The 21,174-nt window shown below is 48.9% G+C and overlaps 1 protein-coding gene across 1 annotated transcript in view; it reads left to right on the top strand.

Annotated features, from left to right (window-relative positions):
- The window catches only part of RALGAPA2 (Ral GTPase activating protein catalytic subunit alpha 2), a 93,664-nt gene that overhangs the window by 8,219 nt on the left and 64,271 nt on the right, over positions 1–21,174 (top strand). The window contains exons 4-20 of the mRNA XM_062490735.1: positions 3,234–3,291; positions 4,475–4,518; positions 4,925–5,099; positions 7,561–7,676; positions 8,816–8,954; positions 9,381–9,580; positions 10,935–11,168; positions 11,461–11,634; positions 12,471–12,608; positions 13,197–13,345; positions 13,515–13,626; positions 14,269–14,506; positions 15,009–15,173; positions 17,761–17,898; positions 18,406–18,488; positions 19,311–19,401; positions 20,642–20,821. Coding sequence (XP_062346719.1) covers positions 3,234–3,291; positions 4,475–4,518; positions 4,925–5,099; positions 7,561–7,676; positions 8,816–8,954; positions 9,381–9,580; positions 10,935–11,168; positions 11,461–11,634; positions 12,471–12,608; positions 13,197–13,345; positions 13,515–13,626; positions 14,269–14,506; positions 15,009–15,173; positions 17,761–17,898; positions 18,406–18,488; positions 19,311–19,401; positions 20,642–20,821 — 2,434 coding nt within the window. The remainder of the gene's footprint in view (positions 1–3,233; positions 3,292–4,474; positions 4,519–4,924; positions 5,100–7,560; positions 7,677–8,815; positions 8,955–9,380; positions 9,581–10,934; positions 11,169–11,460; positions 11,635–12,470; positions 12,609–13,196; positions 13,346–13,514; positions 13,627–14,268; positions 14,507–15,008; positions 15,174–17,760; positions 17,899–18,405; positions 18,489–19,310; positions 19,402–20,641; positions 20,822–21,174) is intronic.

Raw genomic sequence — 21,174 nt, 5'->3', positions numbered from 1 at the left:
GCTATTCTTACAGCATTCTGTGGTAAATTCTAGCTATGTGTTTCACATATTTTATTTCAGAGATCTTACTGTTTCTTGTTATGCCTGGGGCACTCGTAAGTGCCCTGTGTGCTTTGGTCAGATGTTTTCCCTCAACAAATAACTGTAAATAATTTATGAATGCAATAAATGGATTATCCCTTCATTGAGCCTGAGCTGCTGCGGGCACGCTGGCTCCATCGGCCCCTTGGCTTGTCTGTGAGTAGGAGATGGAAAATTTCTAAATGGCAGCAGGTTTTGGTAGTTGAGCACCCTGACACCACCAGCAGCACTGTGTCCTGCAGCAGGGCAGCCAGCACGTCCTGGTGGGCACAGAGCTGCCAGGCACGGCAGGATTCAACCGGGGGGTGGAAACGATAGGTTTTTGGTTTGTTTTTTTTTTTTTTAAAAAAAAAGAGCAGTTGGGGGTAAAGCAGAGCAAACCTGTCAAAATACAAACCTTGGTGGTTTTTATTTTGCTTCAGTAAAAGAGACACAGCTTTCAAAAAGCAGCATCCTGTGTAAACTAAGATTTAGACTTAACATTATTCCTAGTCATGCAGGAAGTCCAAACGAAAAAGAACTATGGATAATCAGTTAAAAGAACTGACAGATACCCTGATGTGTTGATCAGTAGTAATACCTAATTTCTATTTCAAGTGTGCTATAATGGATTACCATATAGATGCAGCAAAGCACTAAGCATTAAATAGGTCTATGTGTTTTCTGAAAAAGCAATATTATTTCGCACTGTGGGGTTCCTTAAAATATTTCTTATTAGTGTAGTGTGAAACTAGGAGCAAGATGTCAATAGCCAGCTTGGATTCACAGCAGTGTGGCTGGCAGCCTGGGCTGGAGGGGAAGAAACTGTCATTTGTTCTGTAGCATCAGCAATGCGTGTTCTTTGGAGCACCAGGGCTGGGGAGGGGGTACAAAATGCTGCTGGCAACGAGAAGTTGCAAAGGGAGCAGCTGGAGCTGGTTCAGGACTCGTGGAGTCTCTCTCTGTTAGCTGCAGCACTGCCTCAGTCCGGGTGCAAAAATCACCAGCTGGAAGTGGTGCTGCTGGGACTGGCCTTAACTTGTAACCTTCTGAGTTTACGTTTAACGGCGTGGACCTTGCAGCCTGGTGGTTTCTTTTTGCCTCTTTGCAGGGCTCTGTGTGTGCTCTTTTCGAGTGGCCCCGCTGTGCTGCAGAGCTGTGCTGAGAACATTGCTTTTTGAGAAAGCCTGGGTGCTGTGGGGCAGGACCATGCAGGTGATCAGTCACACTCCTGCGCATTTTTTTATTCCCCCCCCCCCCAAAAAATACATGTATTCATTGTTTTCCTGGTTTTGAGATGCTGAGAGGAGAACGCGAGGAAGGTGACTGAAGCGTCTGCATTTTTTGCTGTGTGGAAAGACTTTGGGATGTGGGAGCTTTTGCTCAGACAGGAACTTCTGTCCTTTCTGATGGTTTGGACCCTTGAATTGTTTGGATTCAGTCACCTTACGAAGGGTGTTTGATTCCATGTTTTGTAAAGAGGAAAGAACAGTAAGGGTGTTGTTTTCTGCCCCGCCCCCCCCCCCCGGTTTTGTGCAGTCCAGGGTTTAGGCTTGGTTTTCCTGCTCATTGTTGAATTGTGCAGCAGCATTTGTTTTCCTGCTTTTCTCTGGATGCAACCTAAAGTTCTCCAAGACTGGGATGTGAAAATCTTTACCAAATTCTTTTTCAAATGGGTGTTTATTATGGAGCTTTGTACCTTTCCAGCCCATGCAGCTCACACCTTGTCACAGCTCACTTTCTGGAAGGGAACTTCCAGGCGTGTGAAGCTTCCTCCCCACTGTGTCTTGTGTGACACCTGAATCCAGCCCGGTTTCTGTCGCTGGTTTGCCGTAAGGTTTTGTTTCCAGGAGCTTTTCCTCGGGCACACACACACACACACACACGTGGTGAGCCTGGGCACAGACCCAGCTCCCACGCAGAGCTCCTGGGTCAGGTTGGGTTAGGTTAGGTGTGCTCCTGGGTTAGCTTAGGACTCCTTTCTGCCCCGTGCCAAGTTAAGTAATGATTAATGCCAGAAATAGTCTGGAGGAGTGGTGGGCTGCCAGTGCTTTAATGTTTAGGTGGACAACGATAACTCTTTGTCCATGGATCCTGCAATCTGGTTGGCACAAGCCTGGTGCTTGGGTAAAGCCCCAACGTGAATCATGGCCTCATTTTTTTAGCCAGTTGGATCCTTCATCCCAAGCATTTGTGCTGCCCACAGACAGGGAGCTCGACCTCTGGACCCTCTGCTCCTGGGGTCCTGCTGGGGAGGGAGCTGGGAGAGTGACACCGCAACAAAATATGAGGAGCACGGAAAGGACGTGCCTGGTTTGCATTTTTATTCTGGTTAACCTTTCGGAAATGCTAGATACTGTGTGGGGAGCACGTGCTGTGGTGAAGGTGTGGAGGAGGACCAGTCTGTCTGTGACCTGAGGTCTAGCTTCCCATGTCCATGAACTTGTCGTGGCATCCATGTTCTGCCATGGAGAAAGGAATGTTCCGTGTGCAGGAAGACTGTTCTGAGTGTTGAATGTAATTTCTGAAGCCCTTTCTTGCCGAAAGCAAGAGGTGTGTCCTGCTCCAGGTCTGGAGCACAGGCTCTGGCAGCGGTGCTGCCTCTGTCACCTGGCTCCCAGGGGTGGCCCGCAGTGCCAGCTGCTTTCTGGGCCATGGTGCTTTGTTTTTTCCTGTGAGCTTCTGTGTGCAGAACCCCCCCAAACAGGTCACTGTTACTTCAGTGACCTCTCATCCATTTGCATCCTGCATGTGGTGCTACTGAGAACTTGAAGGTGCTTTGTGGTGCAGAAACTCAATTTGTTCGATGACTGCAAGGAGCTCTGTCAGTCGTTTATGACATTGTGTAATTCCATTTGATTTCCAGACGGGAGTGTTCAAATCTGGTTTCCCATTTAAATTTGTCTCCCTGATTTCTTATTTCAATGGCTGAAAAGTTGTGAGGTGGTGATGTTTTTTGTGTGGACGCTGTGTGAAGCCCTGTGTACCCTCAGACCTTTGCAGTAGGTGAGCTCTTCTACTGCCACACCTATGGCCAGGCCCTGCCAGTAGTTTAAAAAGAAACTGTGTGTGCACATTCCCATCCCATTTGTGTGTGTTGTGTATCCATTTCTTTGTATCCCCTGATGAACCAGTTCCATTATGGAGAATTTGACTAATTTTGTTTCCTGCAGAAAATATTGCAGCTACTACCTGAGAGGATTTTTTATCGATGGCATTTTCGCAGTATAGGTAAGAAGAAATGGTTTCAAACATTGGATCAGTTTTTCTTGTGATGAGTGATATATGAGTAGGGTTATGAATACATGGTATTTGTGCGAGTTTGGCCCCAGCTGTCTTTCCCAGATTCTCATGAAATGGAGGATTTTCCCAGCAATCTGTTAGAATATGGCCTTGGCCATGGCAGACACGAGATACCTGTGGGTGTCTTCCTCAAACCAAGGCTGTTCTTTCCTCATGCTCCTGTGGTGTTGGAGCTTCTGGAAGAAGGGAGGGAACAGGAGTCTGGCAGAGAGTGGCCTTGGACACCTTGAAATCCGGTGAAGTGGTTTAACTCCATAATTTCCCCCAAATCAAATGCCTTGGATTCATCTCTGCTTTTCAAATCCTGCTTCCAAACACCACCAGTGTGGCACCAATGGGTTTTTATGCTGCTTATTCAAATTTTATTCAAATTTTCTGTTCCTTCCAAGTGGGACTTCTTTGTTGGGGCTGGTTTGCAGCACTGTCTGCCCAGCTGCCATTTTTGTCACCAGAGCAAGGAATTGCTGTTGCAGAAGAACAATGAGCGGAAGTTAAAGGTCAAGGGAAGGCTGTTGTCACATTTCCACTCAGCACTGACAAAAACAAGATGAGACATCTGCCTGGCCACTTTGTAGTGGTTCAGCTGAACCAGTCCAGACCAAATTGGTTCCACTCAGTTGCTCTGTGGCTGATACATTCTTTGTGCTTCTACTGAGTGGTCATAGTGGTTATCTGTGTCCAAAAAATTATGTACAGAATCTGGCAGATTTTTTTATTTGCACCTCTGCCTTGTGATTTCCTTTGGCTTAATATTAGCGTGCATTGCAGTGCATTTCCTACGTATGTTAATGATTTCTATTTAATCTTGTGAGACGGTGAGATCTCAAGGGAAGGAGCCCATTTAAGGAATGTGTACCATTGACAGATCTTACTATTAATGAAAATAATGTGAGATGTGGTCCTCTGATGAAACCCAGAGGACCTCACTGGAAAGATACATCACAGTTAATCTTGGGTGGTGGTGGCTGTAACTAGAATCACTTGGGGTTTCTCCCCGTGTTTGTCTTAAAACTTGGTATAGTAGCCCCAAATTAAACTAAAATTAAGTTAATTTTTGAAAATGTTGTGGTGGGAAGTGTTTGATAGTGTCTACTTAACTTTCCTAATCTAGGGTCGATTCTGAAGAAGCTTTTGCACACTGGAAATTCTCTCAAGGTATTGCATTTATGCTTTCAGTCTTCCTTTTCACTCGAATTCCTGCGAAGTACGCTACTTTGCAGCTTCCCAGTAGCAGTGTTTTCCAGATTGCTAGGCTTTTTAATTTTTCCTTACTCACCTTTTAATCGTAAGTTTTATTATTGTGATCCTTGATTATTTTGTGTTTTCAGTAATTTTGCTGCTCTAATGACATTTGTTAAGTTACCTGGAGAAGGTATTAGTGGATATTGCTTAACACCTGATTGTTTGAGCTTTCTGTGGCGTTAGAGCTGGGATTATATTAATAATGTGAATGCCCTGGGTATGACAGGCAGGACCTTGACAGGGATGAAGCGCTGTCGTGGGCTCTGTACCCGTGTTACTGCACTTACCCAGCTGTCTCACAGCCTCTTCCCCCTTGCAGCTCAGGTGTGAAGGGATCCGGCTGTTCCTGCTGTGGCTGCAGGCCCTGCAGACCAACTGTGGAGAGGAGCAGGTGCTGCTGTTCGCCTGCCTGGTGCCCGGCTTCCCCCCACTGCCATCCTCCCGTGGGCCCTGCACGCTGGACAGCCTGCTCAGCCCCCCGGCCGTGCCCGATGGTGAGCCTGATGTTCCTGGGAGCTGCTCCATCCCGGGTGCCTCTCCTGAGTATTCCTGGGTGCCGCTGCATCCTGGGTATTCCTGGGTGCTCCTCGTGCCTGGGTGTTCCTGGGTGCCACTGCATCCTTGGTGTTCCTTGTGCCTGGGAATTCCTGGGTGCCACTGCATCCTGGGTGCTCCTCCTGCCTGGGTGTTCCTGGGTGCCACTGCATCCTGGGTGTTCCTTGTGCCTGGGAATTCCTGGGTGCCACTGCATCCTGGGTGCTCCTCCTGCCTGGGTGTTCCTGGGTGCCACTGCATCCTGGGTGTTCCTTGTGCCTGGGTGTTCCTGGGTGCCACTGCATCCTTGGTGTTCCTTGTGCCTGGGAATTCCTGGGTGCCACTGCATCCTGGGTGCTCCTCCTGCCTGGGTATTCCTGGGTGCCACTGCATCCTGGGTGCTCCTCCTGCCTGGGTGTTCCTGGGTACCACTGCATCCTGGGTGTTCCATGTGCCTGGGTATTCCTGGGTGCCACTGCATCCTGGGTGCTCCTCCTGCCTGGGTGTTCCTGGGTGCCACTGCATCCTGGGTGTTCCATGTGCCTGGGTATTCCTGGGTGCCACTGCATCCTGGGTGTTCCATGTGCCTGGGTATTCCTGGGTATCACTGCATCCTGGGTGTTCCATGTGCCTGGGTATTCCTGGGTGCCACTGCATCCTGGGTGTTCCTTGTGCCTGGGTATTCCTGGGTGCCACTGCATCCTGGGTGCTCCTCCTGCCTGGGTATTCCTGGGTGCCACTGCATCCTGGGTGCTCCTCCTGCCTGGGTGTTCCTGGGTGCCACTGCATCCTGGGTGTTCCTCGTGCCTGGGTATTCCTGGGTGCCACTGCATCCTGGGTGTTCCATGTGCCTGGGTATTCCTGGGTATCACTGCATCCTGGGTGCTCCTCGTGCCTGGGTATTCCTGGGTGCCACTGCATCCTGGGTGCTCCTCCTGCCTGGGTATTCCTGGGTGCCACTGCATCCTGGGTGCTCCTCCTGCCTGGGTATTCCTGGGTGCCACTGCATCCTGGGTGTTCCTTGTGCCTGGGTATTCCTGGGTGCCACTGCATCCTGGGTGCTCCTCGTGCCTGGGTATTCCTGGGTGCCACTGCATCCTGGGTGCTCCTCCTGCCTGGGTGTTCCTGGGTACCACTGCATCCTGGGTGTTCCATGTGCCTGGGTATTCCTGGGTGCCACTGCATCCTGGGTGCTCCTCCTGCCTGGGTGTTCCTGGGTACCACTGCATCCTGGGTGTTCCATGTGCCTGGGTATTCCTGGGTGCCACTGCATCCTGGGTGTTCCTTGTGCCTGGGTATTCCTGGGTGCCACTGCATCCTGGGTGCTCCTCCTGCCTGGGTATTCCTGGGTGCCACTGCATCCTGGGTGTTCCTTGTGCCTGGGTATTCCTGGGTGCCACTGCATCCTGGGTGTTCCATGTGCCTGGGTATTCCTGGGTGCCACTGCATCCTGGGTGCTCCTCGTGCCTGGGTATTCCTGGGTGCCACTGCATCCTGGGTGCTCCTCGTGCCTGGGTATTCCTGGGTGCCACTGCATCCTGGGTGCTCCTCGTGCCTGGGTATTCCTGGGTGCTCCTCGTGCCTGGGTATTCCTGGGTGCTCCTCGTGCCTGGGTATTCCTGGGTGCTCCTCGTGCCTGGGTATTCCTGGGTGCTCCTCGTGCCTGGGTATTCCTGGGTGCTCCTCGTGCCTGGGTATTCCTGGGTGTTCCTCGTGCCTGGGTGCTCCTCCTGCCTGGGTATTCCTGGGTGCTCCTCCTGCCTGGGTATTCCTGGGTGCTCCTCCTGCCTGGGTATTCCTGGGTGCTCCTCTTGCCTTGGTATTCCTGGGTACCACTGAATCCTGGGTGCTCCTCGTGCCTTGGTATTCCTGGGTACCACTCCTGAGTAGTCCTGGGTGCATCTCCTGCCAGGGTGCTCCCCGGTGCCACTCCTGATTATTCCTGGATGCTGCTGCATCCTGGGTGCTCTTTGTGTCTGGGTATTCCTGGGTACTGCTCCTGCCTGGGTGCTGCTCCATCTTGGGTGCTCCTCCTGGCTCAGCTGGCTGGCTGTCCATGGAGTTAATTCCCAGCTGTCTGCAGCATGTCCAGCTTCTGGGCTGGTTCAGCTCTAGAGCTGCCCACTCCTGTCCCTCTGCCTGGCCAGGGCTCGCTCTTCGGCTCTGGGGTGGTTTTAGTTCAGCATTTTACTGTCCCACAGGCAGGTGTGGAGGTTTCCCCCCTGTTGACTCACTGCTGGAGCTGCTGGGAATCTGGTGCCATCCTCGCTGGAATGTGCCAGGATTTGTGACATCTAAGCGACTGCTGGGCTTGTGCAGCTTGGTAGTGCCATAATGGGCATTTTCAAATAAGTCTTTTACAGAAAATATCTTCTATTCCACTATTTTCATGTGTGCTATGTTTACATTATTTGATTTTAGCTAAGATTTTTCCTGAAGAAATAACGCCACTTTTGCCAGCTGTCTCTGGGGAGAAAATTGCAGAAGACCAGACCTGCTATTTTCTCCAGCTCCTGCTAAAATATATGGTAATTCAGGTGAGGAGGATGGTTGTTTGAAACTGTTCATATTTGGAGGATGTGTTTGTGGTAGAAAATTAAGCCTATGCTGCACCTATGTGGAGCTGGGTTTGCCCTTCCCCAGCACTTTTTTTTTCACTCTTGCTTTTAAATGAAAAATCATCCCAAAGGTGTTTCCTTGTGCTGTTTTTGGTGGAGTTTGTCACGCTGTTGTGATAAGAATTAATGAATGCTACCCAAACTTGCCGAATAACTGACTGTTCTATGTGCTTGTGGTTGCTTTTAGAAAATGGATGTGGGGTAAAGATTCAGTTTGTTCTCTTTGGACACATACCTAGATGAAAAGGAATGTAAAGGACCACTGGAGGAAGAGATAAAGAGAGATGGCTTCTCTGATGTTTTTAAAAGGATGCAAGTAACATGTACATAAAATTTAATTAGAAGTAGATCAGATGAATCTGTACAGGAAATAAATTAAGATAATGTGTATATTTAAAAAGTACAAATTAAGCAACATTTGAAATAAAGTGGAAGCTGTGCAGACAATGAACATTAAAGGGCCTTGTTATTAAAAAAATAAAAGATAAATTATAATTAAATACTTTGAGATACACTTTCTAGTATGAAAAGGCAAGACCAAAATAATATTTGGAAAGGGTTTTGTCATCTTGAATAGATGCTTTATGTTAAAAAGTGGCTGTATGAAATTATCAGCTTCTTCCACAGCACCCTTTGTTTTACATATCAGAGTCTCACAGCGCTTCAGTTAAAACCAAAAATGTCACTCTTGTTTTTATGCTCTTGTTACCTGTGTGGGACCTAAACAAACTTGCTTACACTACAAATCCCACTGCACAGGGGTTCCAGTATTTGTTTATTTGTGTTTATTCTGATGAGGAATACACTTGTGATAAAAGCAGAGCTCAAAGTAAGTTTTTCAAAATGCACAGATTTATTGGGAGCAGGGCAGGACAGTTGTTCTCTTCCCTCTGTCCATCCCTACTGCAGCTTGTAAAGGTGGTTTTGGGGCTGCTCTGCTTTTTCTCCCCTTGCTGCAGTGTAGTTGCTTGTTTTTTGTGTTCAGGGGGAGACAGTTGTCAGTGTAACTCATTAACTTAAAGCTTTTTGTTTGTTTCTCTCTTGACTCGGTGACAAAGGCTGCCAGCTTGGAGTGGAAGAACAAGGAGAACCAAGACACTGGGTTTAAGTTTCTCTTTACTTTGTTCAGGAAATACTATCTCCCCCACTTGTTCCCATCTTTTACAAAGCTGACCAACCTCTACAAACCTGTGCTTGGTAAGTAGTGGGTCTTGCCTTTGAAGTGGAAAAAGCCAGAGCCTGCTCTTGGCAACATCTCTGGTACCTGCTGGTGTTTCACTACACCTCTGTGGGATGTTCTCCCTGGTTTCCTGTAAAATTAACTTACGTTAATTTCAGCAGGGCTGGTGCTTTGTTTCAGCTTTTGCCTTTCCTTTTGCAGCCCTTCCCTCTTGCTTTCCTTTGATTTGAGCGCTACAAGTGATAACCCCAGGAAGGAGCTGAGCTCTTACCTTCTCCTGAGGAGCCATAAAGCTAGCCTAGAATACAAGCATTAATAAAATTAAAGCAGTCAGTCATTGCATCTGTTATTTCTTGGGTGGTGAGTTCAGTACATTTAGCCAGAGGTGGGAAGCAGTTACTAAGATTGCACTTGGTTTCTCTGTTCCTTTTTGTCCCTCCCAGACATCCCAGATATCAGGCCAAGGCCAGTGTATGTCACTGCAACACGGAACAATGAGAGTGTCTACTCCACAAAAATCCCCTACATGGCAGCTCGAGTGGTTTTCATCAAGTGGCTCGTCACCTTCTTCCTTGAAAAGAAGTATTTGACTGCTGTTCAGAATACAAAAAATGGAGGAGAAATGCTCCCTAAAATTATTCAGGTAGGCTTTAGTTTACCTCTCTTCTTGCATATGTGCTAACCTTGCAGGTGATCTCACTGCACTGGCAGCTGAAGCACAAAGAAATGCTACCCCACAGTGAAAAGATGATGCAGCTGTATATTTGATTTTTCTTTTTCCTTGATGGAGGAGGTGATCTCCAGGCAAAACCCTTCGGTAATTCACCAGGAGTTTTTTTTTCCCCTCCTAACTTGTTGCATTACCAGCTTCAGCAGTATTATATTTGGACTTTTGGAATTTACTCTGTAAACTGTCATTCATACTTGGTGGTTCCATGGACCATTTCCCAGCGACATCAAAGGCTGCTTTGTTTTCCTCTCAGTTATAGCAGCTGTTTACAATGAGACATTAGAGAAAGACTTCATTTATAAACTCATGGTTGAGGCTTCTCTGGTGTTAGATGCCTCACAATGAATTTTATAAATCGATGCTTTTGAGAGACTCTCCAGCTTCCTGTTACGAATTTGGAATCCATCTCAGCTCACATTTGGTCCTGAACCGTAGGTGAGTGTCAGCTGTGGACTCAGCAGAGAAGCAGCACAATTTGAGAGGTTGCAAAATGCACGCAGTACCAGAGCAAAACCTGCCAAAGAGATGCTGGGCATAGTAACATGTAGTGCTACAATCCATCTTTTCCCCAAGATAAAGGGACTTGGGGATTCCTCTCCACTGTGTCTGTGCCTTCCTGTACACTTCCTTTAGTGTGGCGAGGACAGTTCAGTCAGTTGTTGTGTGCTGGAAGGAAGTGTCAAGTTTGTAGAGCAAAGACAAAATTCCTTCTTGGACGGAGCAGTAGACTGAAATTTACTGTGCCTGGCTGCTGGGATGGCAGTTCTGTGCCAGACATGGGGTCTATCCTGAGCTCTCCATGAGGCTCCCTGGGTGATGGCAGTGCTGTGCCAGACATGGGATCTATCCTGAGCTCTCCATGAGGCTCCCAGGGTGATGGCAGTGCTGTGCCAGACATGGGATCTATCCTGAGCTCTCCATGAGGATCCCTGGGTGATGGCAGTTCTGTTCCAGACATGGGATCTATCCTGAGCTCTCCATGAGGATCCCTGGGTGATGGCAGTTCTGTGCCAGACATGGGATCTATCCTGAGCTCTCCATGAGGATCCCTGGGTGATGGCAGTGCTGTGCCAGACATGGGATCTATCCTGAGCTCTCCATGAGGCTCCCAGGGTGATGGCAGTGCTGTGCCAGACATGGGATCTATCCTGAGCTCTCCATGAGGCTCCCAGGGTGATGGCAGTTCTGTGCCAGACATGGGATCTATCCTGAGCTCCCCACGAGAATCCCAGGCTGATGGCAATGCCGTGCTGTGCTGTGCCTGCAGACAGTCACCGTGGGCCCGGAGAAGAGCACGGAGCCAGAGAGTGGCACGGCACCGGTGGGTGAGCAGGAGCACGGCCCCTGCAGCAGCAGCAGCAGCAGCCTGTGGGACAGGAAGCTCAGCAGCTGCAGCCTCTGCAGCGTGGAGGAGCAGCACCGCGGCGTCTACGAGATGGTGCAGGGCATCCTCCTCTCCACGCGCGGATACGTCAACTTCGTCAACGAGGTGTTCCGCCAGGTCGCTGCCCCCGCCGCTGCCGCCCTGGGCTTTGTTTGTGTCAGACACCCTGGGGGGCTGGCCACTGGGCAGGCTCGGTGCTCAAGGGGTCTCCTGGGCAAACCTGGTTCTGGTCACAGCAGAAGCCTCTGAGGTCGGGCTCCTTCCTAAGTCTAAGTTTAACAACCAGGTTATGGAATTGTGGGAACTGAAGCTTGCTGTTAAAAGTAGCAGTGTGGGTGGTGGGGTGTGTGTTTGTGGGCACCGCATCCGTGTCCTGCCTGGGGTGAAATCGGTGAATTTTCCGTTTCAGGCTTTCCTGTTGCCGCCCTCTGACATATCCGCGACACGGAAGGTGGTGAAGGTGTACCAGAAGTGGATATTGCAGGAGAAACCCGTGTTCATGGAGGAGCCGGACAAGAAGGAGGACAGCCAGGATGCTGTTGTTCCCTTGGAAGACTCCCCAGTGGAAACAGATGGTAAACATGTATGGTATCCCTGTTCCTTACTTTGTCCACTGCAATATGGGGCTTTTCACCTCACTCTCTGGAGGGGTAACAATTTAACATGTGTGGGGAGTAGGGGTCAAAAAAATGCTTTTATTTGAGGACTCATGGTTGAAATAATTACTGAATAGCACTTAAGAGTGCAGCTGGTTTGAGAAACATCATTTATGGTTATTCCCTGCATGTGTAAACACGACAGCAGCAACTTCCTGGAAGAATCTGATGGGTTCTGCAGTGCTAAAATTAACTCTCTGCTGGCCTAAGGTCTGGAGAGCTGGTTAATTTTGGTGGTTCTTAAAAATTTGACTATATATATTAATTTGTGTATGCTGGAACTGGACCCCTTAATCTAGGAAATGTAACTGTAGATGTGGTTCCTGTGTATTACCTTTTAATATCCTGGTTTGAACCATCAGTAAAAGTTCTTTGACACTGTTCAAAGGGAAGCTTTCTAGTACTGAATAAGAGGTTTGATTGGTAGAACAGTGAGAATTACAAGGTTTTTACTTTGTTGTGTAGAGACTTTATAGTTTTTCCCAGACTTAAATGCAAGCGTTACCACACTCAAATCACAAAATTTTGTGACTACCAGAAGAGGTGTAAAATATTTCAAATAAAATACCTTCTAAAACTTTTATGAGCCTTTGAATTCCACCTTTGGAAACGAAGCAGTAATGGCCAGGAATTCCCTGTGGAAATGAGTGTATGCCAGGCCAGTCCCCCCCCACCCTGTTTTGGTGCTGACCCAGGGATGGTTGTGCTTTCGGTCTGGGCATGTTCCTCTGTGCCCTGTGGCTAACCTGGCTGTGTTTGGCAGCTCTGCTCGGAGCCCTGTGGACACAAGCGCTCCTCCAGCTGGGGCAGGAGCTACTCCTTCACCAGTGCTGTCAGCAGGGGCTGCGTGCTGGAGGATGAGGACAGGGATGTCAAGGCTGGTGCTCAGGCTGCACTGCAGGTGAGCTGGGTGGGAACGGGACACCTGGGACCTACCTGATCACTGAACTTGCACTGCAAATTCCATTATAGTCTCTGACATGGAGGAAAAGAGGCTTGATTGGGTCTGTAAGGCACAACTTGGACTTCATGAGTCACTCTGAAACGCGTGTATTAAATCACATGACCGTGTCTTAAGGCCAGGGAGCTGTATTTTAACACAGAAGGGTAATTTTTTTCCTCTTGTGAGTACTAGGAGTTAATCAGAACTGCGCCTTTTTTCTTGGTGAGCTTAATTTATTGAAAATACTGGTGGCTGTTTTTTAAACATAGGATGGCAGGAAATGAGTGGCGGGAGGAATGTCCTCTTGCCTGCCCAGGCAGAGGGGACACCTACAAACCCCATACTGAGCCTTGGTGGGTCTGTGATGGCACCTGGCTCCTTGCTGGAATAACACAGAAAAATAAAGTGGTGGACAAAGCGTGGAACTTCCTCTAAGGAAAGGGGGACGCTTAACTGAAGCAGCACAAGTATTTTGTTGTAGGTCTTGTCCATTTTCATTGCTAACACTGTGCAATGCCTGTCAATTGCAATGCCTGTCAATTCCAGGTGTTCCTGACAAACTCTGCGAACGTGTTCCTGCTGGAGCCGTGCACTGAGGTCCCTGTGCTGCTGAAGGAGCAGGTGGATGCCTGCAAAGCCGTTCTCAGCATCTTCAGGCGCATGATCATGGAGCTGTCCATGAACAGAAAGACCTGGTACGGTTAACAGAGCATTACTGAAGAGAAGAGGTTGTTACAATCCACAGCCAAGACAGGTGTTTTACAAACGATCTGTCAAGGCCGACCACATTCTCAATAAACGAGGCTTTGCTGCAGGGTTAACCAGCAGGTCCAGCTAATAGATCGCCTTTTGTTTTGGAATCAGGGAGCAGATGCTGCAGATACTCCTCAGAATCACAGAAGCTGTGATGCAGAAGCCAAAGGAGAGCCAGGCAAAGGACACGTTTGCTCAGAGCATGGCAGGGCTGCTGTTCCGAGTGAGTGACTGGGACTGGTTGGTTTGCTCAGTCTAAAAGCAGCTGCCCACAGTTCTAGTGGAGAACTGGGAAACCCACTTGCATTACTGGGAAGGAGGGGTTTCTCGTGTTTTGCTAGGAATTATTGTGTAAACTGTTCCCGACGGAGGGAGGCTTGGGTTTGCTCTGTTCCTCGGGGCTCTGTTACAAACTGTGGTAACACAGATGGGATATTTTCAGTGAGTGTCTCTAAAGTGTAAGATTCAAGTAACTGTCTTCCTAATAGTCCAGCTGGCAAGTCAAAACTGAGTTCACACTGAGTGAGAGAGTAATCTCATAAATAAAGAGATTCATGTTTCCTACTGCACTTCCCTGGGTGGGCAGTGCTGCCCCAGAGCTCAGTCGCTGTGGGTGTAGGACGCTCCTTCATTCTGCTGCTATTGTACACTGGCTTGTTTCAGTTTGCCAGACAACACTTAGCCTGACGTTTTTCTAAATTTCCTCCATCAGTAACTTTCCCCTTCATTTCTGGGAGTGTTTTTTGAGGGAAAGCAGCGCTGCACATCAGTCATGCCTCACCAAGAGCCCATGCTGATGTGCAGGTGGGAGCTGCAGTGGTGTGCTGGACTCACTTTGTCACCTTGAGATGCCTGTTTCCCTCAGACCCTGATTGTGGCTTGGATCAGAGCAAATCTGAGCGTGTACATCTCACGGGAGCTGTGGGATGAGCTGCTCAGTGTGCTGTCTGCCCTGACGGACTGGGAGGAGCTCATCAGCGAGTGGGCCAACATCATGGACTCCCTGACAGCAGTGCTGGCCAGGACTGTGTATGGCGTGGAGATGACAAACCTGCCCCTGGACAAGCTCAGCGAGCAGAAGGAAAAGAAGCAGAGAGGCAAAGGTTTGTCTTTGTGCTTCGGTGCTTCTTGTATCAAACCAGTTAAATATTGACGCTTGATCCCAAAAGTTAGTTTAATGTTAAACGCTGCTTAATGTGGTGTATGAACCTGTTTAATCCAATGGGAAGCACTTGGGATTTGTGTGCTGCCATCCTTCACTAGGGAGGAGAGGTAGCTGGGGTCTGTACCTACAGGCAGGGTTTTTTGGATGGAGGGATGAAATGTGGTTTCCTGTGCTGCTGGCTGACGATGTTAGCTCTGGAAAAATTCCTTTCCACGTGTTTATAGTAAAGTTTCTAATTTACAGTATTTTAGCTGCATTTGCAGGCCACCTTGAAATGGATGCACCTAGTTTGGAGTACCAGTTGGTTTTTCATTAGTAGTAAAAGTTAACCTGTGGTGTTTAAATTATTAATATTTGCCATGTCTGAGCCCATTCGTACATCAGCAAAAATGCATGCCGAAGCATCCAGTGCCAGAAAATTTTGTGTTCTTTGTCCTAAGGTGGTGTTTTAGAGCCTCAGAAGACAGCTGTAGTAGGAAGATCTTTTTCATTAAGCTGGAAAAGTCACCCAGAAGTTGTGGAGCCGATGAGATTCAGAAGTGCCACAACCTCTGGGGCCCCAGGAGTGGAGAAAGCAAGAAACCTTGTCCGTCAGAGAGCCACAGGTGAGAGCACAGCTGAGTGCTTGGGTACCCTGAGGCTCAGGAACACTCAGGTTTTAAACCTGCCTCCAAGGGGTGGCTGCTGCCAAAGGCAACTCAATAATTAACTGCAGAGGGCTGCACGTCCCTGTCTGGATGTCCTGGCCAGTGAGAATCGCAGAGTCAAAGTACTTTGGGAAATTCTCTGTATAAGCTTCTATCTACAGAACATTGAATTGGGAGTTAAACCTGCGCACGTCAGGGGTTTTTCTAGAGAGGTACAATGCTATTTTTATTGGTTCCTAGAAAGGCATTTATTACTGTCAGGCAGATAACAGATATCGATACAACTGTTTCCTGGGAGCACAAGGTAAACTAGGTATTTAATAAATAACATTATCCTTTCCTAGTTGCATTATATGCTCTCGCTCTCTTGGCATGATGAGATTTTACTCTCATGTTTACTTTTAGAAAGAGGAAAGTGGGAGGGAGGTCTGGGGTGAGGAATGTTGGGGTAATTACTGAGACCCCAGATGTGGAGCAGATCCTGGTTTGTTCAAGCGTTTCAGCAGCCTGCCCCTGGCCTCTCTTTATCTCATGTCAGCATGTTTCCAGTGCTGGTTTGCTGGGGCAGAGTCCCATGGAAAGCCCTGCTTTGAGCAGGAGCTGCTGGGCTGCTCAGCTCCCTGCCTCCTGGTTCCTCACCAGAGGGCTGGAAGGAGGGAGGACCCTCGGGGGGTTTGTGGCTTTGTGGTTGAGCCACAGCCTCCAGCTGTGCTTCAGCAGTGGAGCCAGTTCAGTCTGAGTTCTATTTCTAGATTCAGCGAGGTCCTATTTGTGCTGCAGGGTAGGATTCCCTCTACTCCTGCAGCATTTTTGCCTTTGACACCCTGCCAAAGCAATAGGGAGAACCTGGAAGTGTTGATCTAGGGCTTTTCTTGTGGGTGTGTGTTCAAATTAAGGGCAGTTCCACACTTGGTGTGGATCAGAAATCCCTGATTATTGCCCTTTCAGCATGACAAGTGTTGCACAGTATTATCTTACATCTCAGGGGAAAAAAACCCTGGGCTTTTACTGTTGTAAAGCTTTATCCTGGAGCACTGGGTTTTGTTGTGTTGTGACACTCAGAACTGCAGTATTTCACTGTGTTCCTGATACAACTGTTGCTCTGTTTTTTTTCCTGTAAGCTAAGCGAAGCCAGTCTATCAGCAACTGTGTCCATCTTTATGAGGCTTTGCCAGCCACTAAAAGTGTTCCTCTTCTGCTTCACACTGTGAGCTCTCTCTTCCCTGGTATCTCTTACACTTCTTGCTCTCACAGACTGTCAGGTACTGTACTTTAAAGTCATCTTTGATATCAGTGTTCTTTATATTTTTAAACTGCTCTCTGTCTGTTCCCTTTCTGTCTGGTTGGTTCTTCTCAGAATGTTTGCAGCACTGCAAGCAAAGCAGGTTTTGTTAATGTTAAAGTCTGCCATCAATGGTAATTATGTCTCTATTGCCTGGTAACTAAAATGAAAATTCCCAAGTTTAGCGTCCTGGGAGGGATTTGTGGCTCCTGAGTCCTTCCCAGAGTCACTGCCTGCAGTGGCAAGGGAAGGGGGAGCTTTGTACGTGGACCTGCAGGGAGGGATTCCTGCTCAGTGAAACATCTTTGGTGTGTTTTCATCTCACGTTATCTTGGGGGGAACGTTGAGGTTGTTCCAGTTTGTGAATTGCACTGAATGTTTCATTTTATTGCTTTCTGTGAGACACTGAATTCAGCTGAAATCAGTAAATACCAGAAACGTTAGTTTTTGTGCACGTGCCTCCTGAGACAACTTTCTGAAATACCTACAGTGTTTATTAAGTAGTAAAACAATATTAAAACTTGCACACTACTGGATGGAACCACTGGAGTGTTACTAGCTTTTTTGTTTGTTTGTTTTTTGCTTTTTTCCCCCCACATACTGAAAGAAAGGCATTTCCAGAAGGGCTGTGCTGCTCTGCAATCTCAGGAGCTCCTGTTGCTCCTTCCTCAGCACGTCAGTTTAATTTCTCTTTGGAATTTTCATGCCTCTCTCTCCTCCTTTTGTTTCTCATTTGCAGTTACAGCCAAACCAAAAGCTGCCTGGTTGGGTTTGTCCTCACAGGCTAAACCCAAGTTATAGATGGCGCGGAGGTTTTTTTTACTCTGGGTTTTTTCCTTTCTTCATTCCTCCTCCCTTCCCCTCTTTCTGGAGGTGCTCAGGGGGTGCAGCCACCTTCTCCACACACTGCCTGTAAGGGAGTGTTGTTGCCTCTGCTCTGTTCTTTCTGTCTCCAGAATGAACAGGGGCCGCGTGGGGTCTCCAGCACTGAAAACCCAGCTGTGTTCATGCGGGTTTCCTCCTTTTTGTTAACTCCCAAATTCACTTCTCTCCTTTTCTAGACTTTCTACACTGCTCATGCATCTCTCTTTAAACTTTACTGGTTTTTAAAGCTATTTTGTCGAACTTAAATTATAACTTGTGAATTTTACCTTGGGAATTTTAAATATTTGCAAGGGTTGCTTTTTCATAGAGCTTTCTTAGGCAAGGAGTTCACGGAGGTACATGTGAACTCCTGCAAATACTTTGTGTTGTAATTAACAGAAGTTGAAGAATCCCAACAGCTGGAAAATTCAGAGGGAGCAGAAGCTGCAGGCCCATTTGCAGACCAAGAGCAGCAGCTAACTCGAAGCAGCAGCACTTCAGATATTGCAGATCAGATTCCCTCTGACTTTTTTCAAGGTAATTTTAATAAAAGACAGCAATAGTGTGTTTTTCAAGGGAGAGTGTTGAGACTTGTTTGGGCTCACGAATGCTGCTATTACTTTGGTTTCCAGCTCTCCTCTAAGATGCTTTTTATCTCATTTTCTTAGTCATTGCATAGTTGGTAAGTTGTTGAAGGAAACTGTTTTGAAAAAGTTGGAGACCATGAGTGCAGGATGTGACCTTTGGTAAAGCAGGGAGGCCCAAAATGAAACTTATAATGTGTGTGCATTCTGTATGTAACTCTTCAACTTCTTTTCACCCGACTTGCATTTGAATATTGTGTATTCAAGCTGCAGTTGGAGTTCAGTTCCTCTCCTGTGAATGTGTTATGCTTCTGAAGGACTTTTCAAAGCATTGAAGTGTTGAGTCGCCCTTAACAATAAATATGAGAAGCATAAACATCACTGAAGTTTACACAAGTCTCGCTGTGTGTTTTGGTCCCACAGATGTTTATAGTTCTTGTTTCCTTTCTGAAACTTCTAGGTAAAAAGGCTGGAAATTCAACTTCAGACTCCAAGTTGGTTCAGGAAAATAAGGGATATGCAAAGGAGCATGAAGCTGAGCAAGTAAGGCAAACCCCAGAGTAATTTCTGATAAGATCTGAGCAGTGTTTTCTTTCCAGTCTGACAGCTGTTAGCATGCAGAAACTCTAGGAGTTGAAAGTGTGAAAAGTGATTAATCCCATTTCCAGTGTGGAATCTGTAAATGAGCTCTAGCAGGTTATTGTCCTGCTGGGTGTGATTGGTTTGTGTCTCCGTATCGCGTCAGCTGCTTCTGCAGGTTTATCTGTGTTCTAGTCTTACACAAGGCTTTGGTCATTTTTTAAAATATTAAACATCAACAAGAAGCTTGTGACTTTTAAAAGATAAATAATTCATGGCTATTACAGAGCTACAGTACGCTGGGATAAATGTTTGATGGTTTAAAGCACTGATGAAAATGCTTCAGCACAGTTCCTATCACCAGCCGTGCTTGGCAGATGTTAGGATGAGTTGACATTAGCACAGCCACACTTCATACATTTTTAATGGCAACTTCTGAGTGAACAGTCGAAGCAATAAATGACTCAGCCTGATCATCTCTGTGAAATATAAAGGCTGAAAGATTTTTATTTTTAATACCTTAACAAAATATTTCAGATGTGTTTGAAAAACATAGGTAAAAGATCCTGCCTGTTGGTGTGAAAACTGAGGTTGTGAAAGGGGGGATAAATGACAGAATGGAAAGCCTGATGTGTTCCTAAGGACACTGACAAACACTTGGGTATTCTGAATATTCATGTGAATGTCTTGACCGGGTTGTGCTTAATTTCTGACGACTGTGAAATTTGCTAGAGTGTGGTGTAGTGCTCAGAGCTGTGTAAGCCGAGATGAACTTTTTCTCTGCAGGTGCTGATGAGGAGGAGCAGCAGCACAGCCGAGCTGGATCTGAAAGCAGACTTGCAGCAATCACATGGGTGTTACCGAGAGAGGGAGAAAAGTGAGTGCCCCCAGAGCATTTTTGTCAAGTAAAAAATGAAAAAAAAAAAAACCCTGAAATCAGCGCTGTGATTTTGTTGTGTACAGCCGAGACACCTCTCTGGGGCACTCAGCTGCCACTGCCGGGGTGCTCTGCATGTGCGTGCAGGGCTGTGGGGTGTGTGCAGGGTTGTGGGGTGTGCGTGCAGGGCTGTGGGGTGTGCGTGCAGGGCTGTGGGGTGTGCGTGCAGGGCTGTGGGGTGTGTGCAGGGCTGTGGGGTGTGCGTGCAGGGCTGTGGGGTGCGTGCAGGGGGCTGTGGGGTGTGCGTGCAGGGCTGTGGGGTGCGTGCAGGGCTGTGGGGTGCGCGCAGGGCTGTGGGGTGTGCGCAGGGCTGTGGGGTGTGCGCAGGGCTGTGGGGTGTGCGCAGGGTTGTGGGGTGTGCGTGCAGGGTTGTGGGGTGTGCGTGCAGGGTTGTGGGGTGTGCGTGCAGGGTTGTGGGGTGTGCGTGCAGGGCTGTGGGGTGCGTGCAGGGCTGTGGGGTGTGCGTGCAGGGCTGTGGGGTGCGCGCGTGCAGGGCTGTGGGGTGTGTGCAGGGTTTTGGGGTGTGCGTGCAGGGCTGTGGGGTGCGTGCAGGGTTTTGGGGCGTGCGTGCAGGGCTGTGGGGTGCGTGCAGGGCTGTGGGGTGTGCGTGCAGGGCTGTGGGGTGCGTGCAGGGCTGTGGGGTGTGCGTGCAGGGCTGTGGGGTGCGTGCAGGGCTGTGGGGTGTGCGTGCAGGGCTGTGGGGTGTGCGTGCAGGGCTGTGGGGTGTGTGCAGGGCTGTGGGGTGTGCGTGCAGGGCTGTGGGGTGTGCGTGCAGGGCTGTGGGGTGTGTGCAGGGTTTTGGGGTGTGCGTGCAGGGCTGTGGGGTGCGTGCAGGGTTTTGGGGCGTGCGTGCAGGGCTGTGGGGTGTGTGCAGGGCTGTGGGGTGTGCGTGCAGGGCTGTGGGGTGCGCGTGCAGGGCTGTGGGGTGCGCGTGCAGGGCTGTGGGGTGCGCGTGCAGGGCTGTGGGGTGTGCGTGCAGGGCTGTGGGGTGCGCGTGCAGGGCTTTGGGGTGTGCGTGCAGGGCTGTGGGGTGTGTGCAGGGCTGTGGGGTGCGCGTGCAGGGCTGTGGGGTGCGCGTGCAGGGCTGTGGGGTGCGCGTGCAGGGCTTTGGGGTGTGCGTGCAGGGCTGTGGGGTGTGCGTGCAGGGGTACAGCCCTGATCAGGGCTGTGCTGTTTGCAGGTGAGAGCCTGAGCAGTGAGGCATCCCTGGGCTGTGCAGCTGACGTGGACATGGCTCTGGTGGCCTGGCAGGGGGCTGAGGATGACCCCGAGGCCGGGGTGGCCGCAGGGACGGGCGGGGACCCCGCAGCGCCACGCTGGCTCCAGCTCAGCCCCTCGCAGGAACCTGCCAACCTCACAGGTACCCTGGGTCCCGCTTGTGTGTGAAGTAACTAATTCATGTTTGGAGTGAACAGGTTTCGTTTTGTAGCAGCATGGTCTGGGGAAATGTCTTACTGTATTTTTTGAGTGTTGGGAAATAAGTGGTTCATTCTTTGCCATTTGTAAGGGTACCTTTCATCAGTCAGATGTTAGGTCAGGACCTGAAGGCAGTGACGTAGGAATGAATATCTTACAGGCTGCTTTCCTAATGGATGCACAATTTCAAGGGTACTTTCTCAGGTTGACTTTTCCTTTGAAATATCTGTGCTTAAGTGAAGCAGCACACCCAGTCCCACTGCTGGGACTGCTTCTGTGCAAAAATACTGGCCATGG

This window comes from Cinclus cinclus, chromosome 3 (genome assembly GCF_963662255.1).
Source record: "Cinclus cinclus chromosome 3, bCinCin1.1, whole genome shotgun sequence".
Classification (NCBI taxonomy): domain Eukaryota; kingdom Metazoa; phylum Chordata; class Aves; order Passeriformes; family Cinclidae; genus Cinclus; species Cinclus cinclus.
The sequence above is the reverse complement of the archived record's forward strand: the minus strand, read 5'-3'. Positions and strand labels throughout refer to the sequence as shown.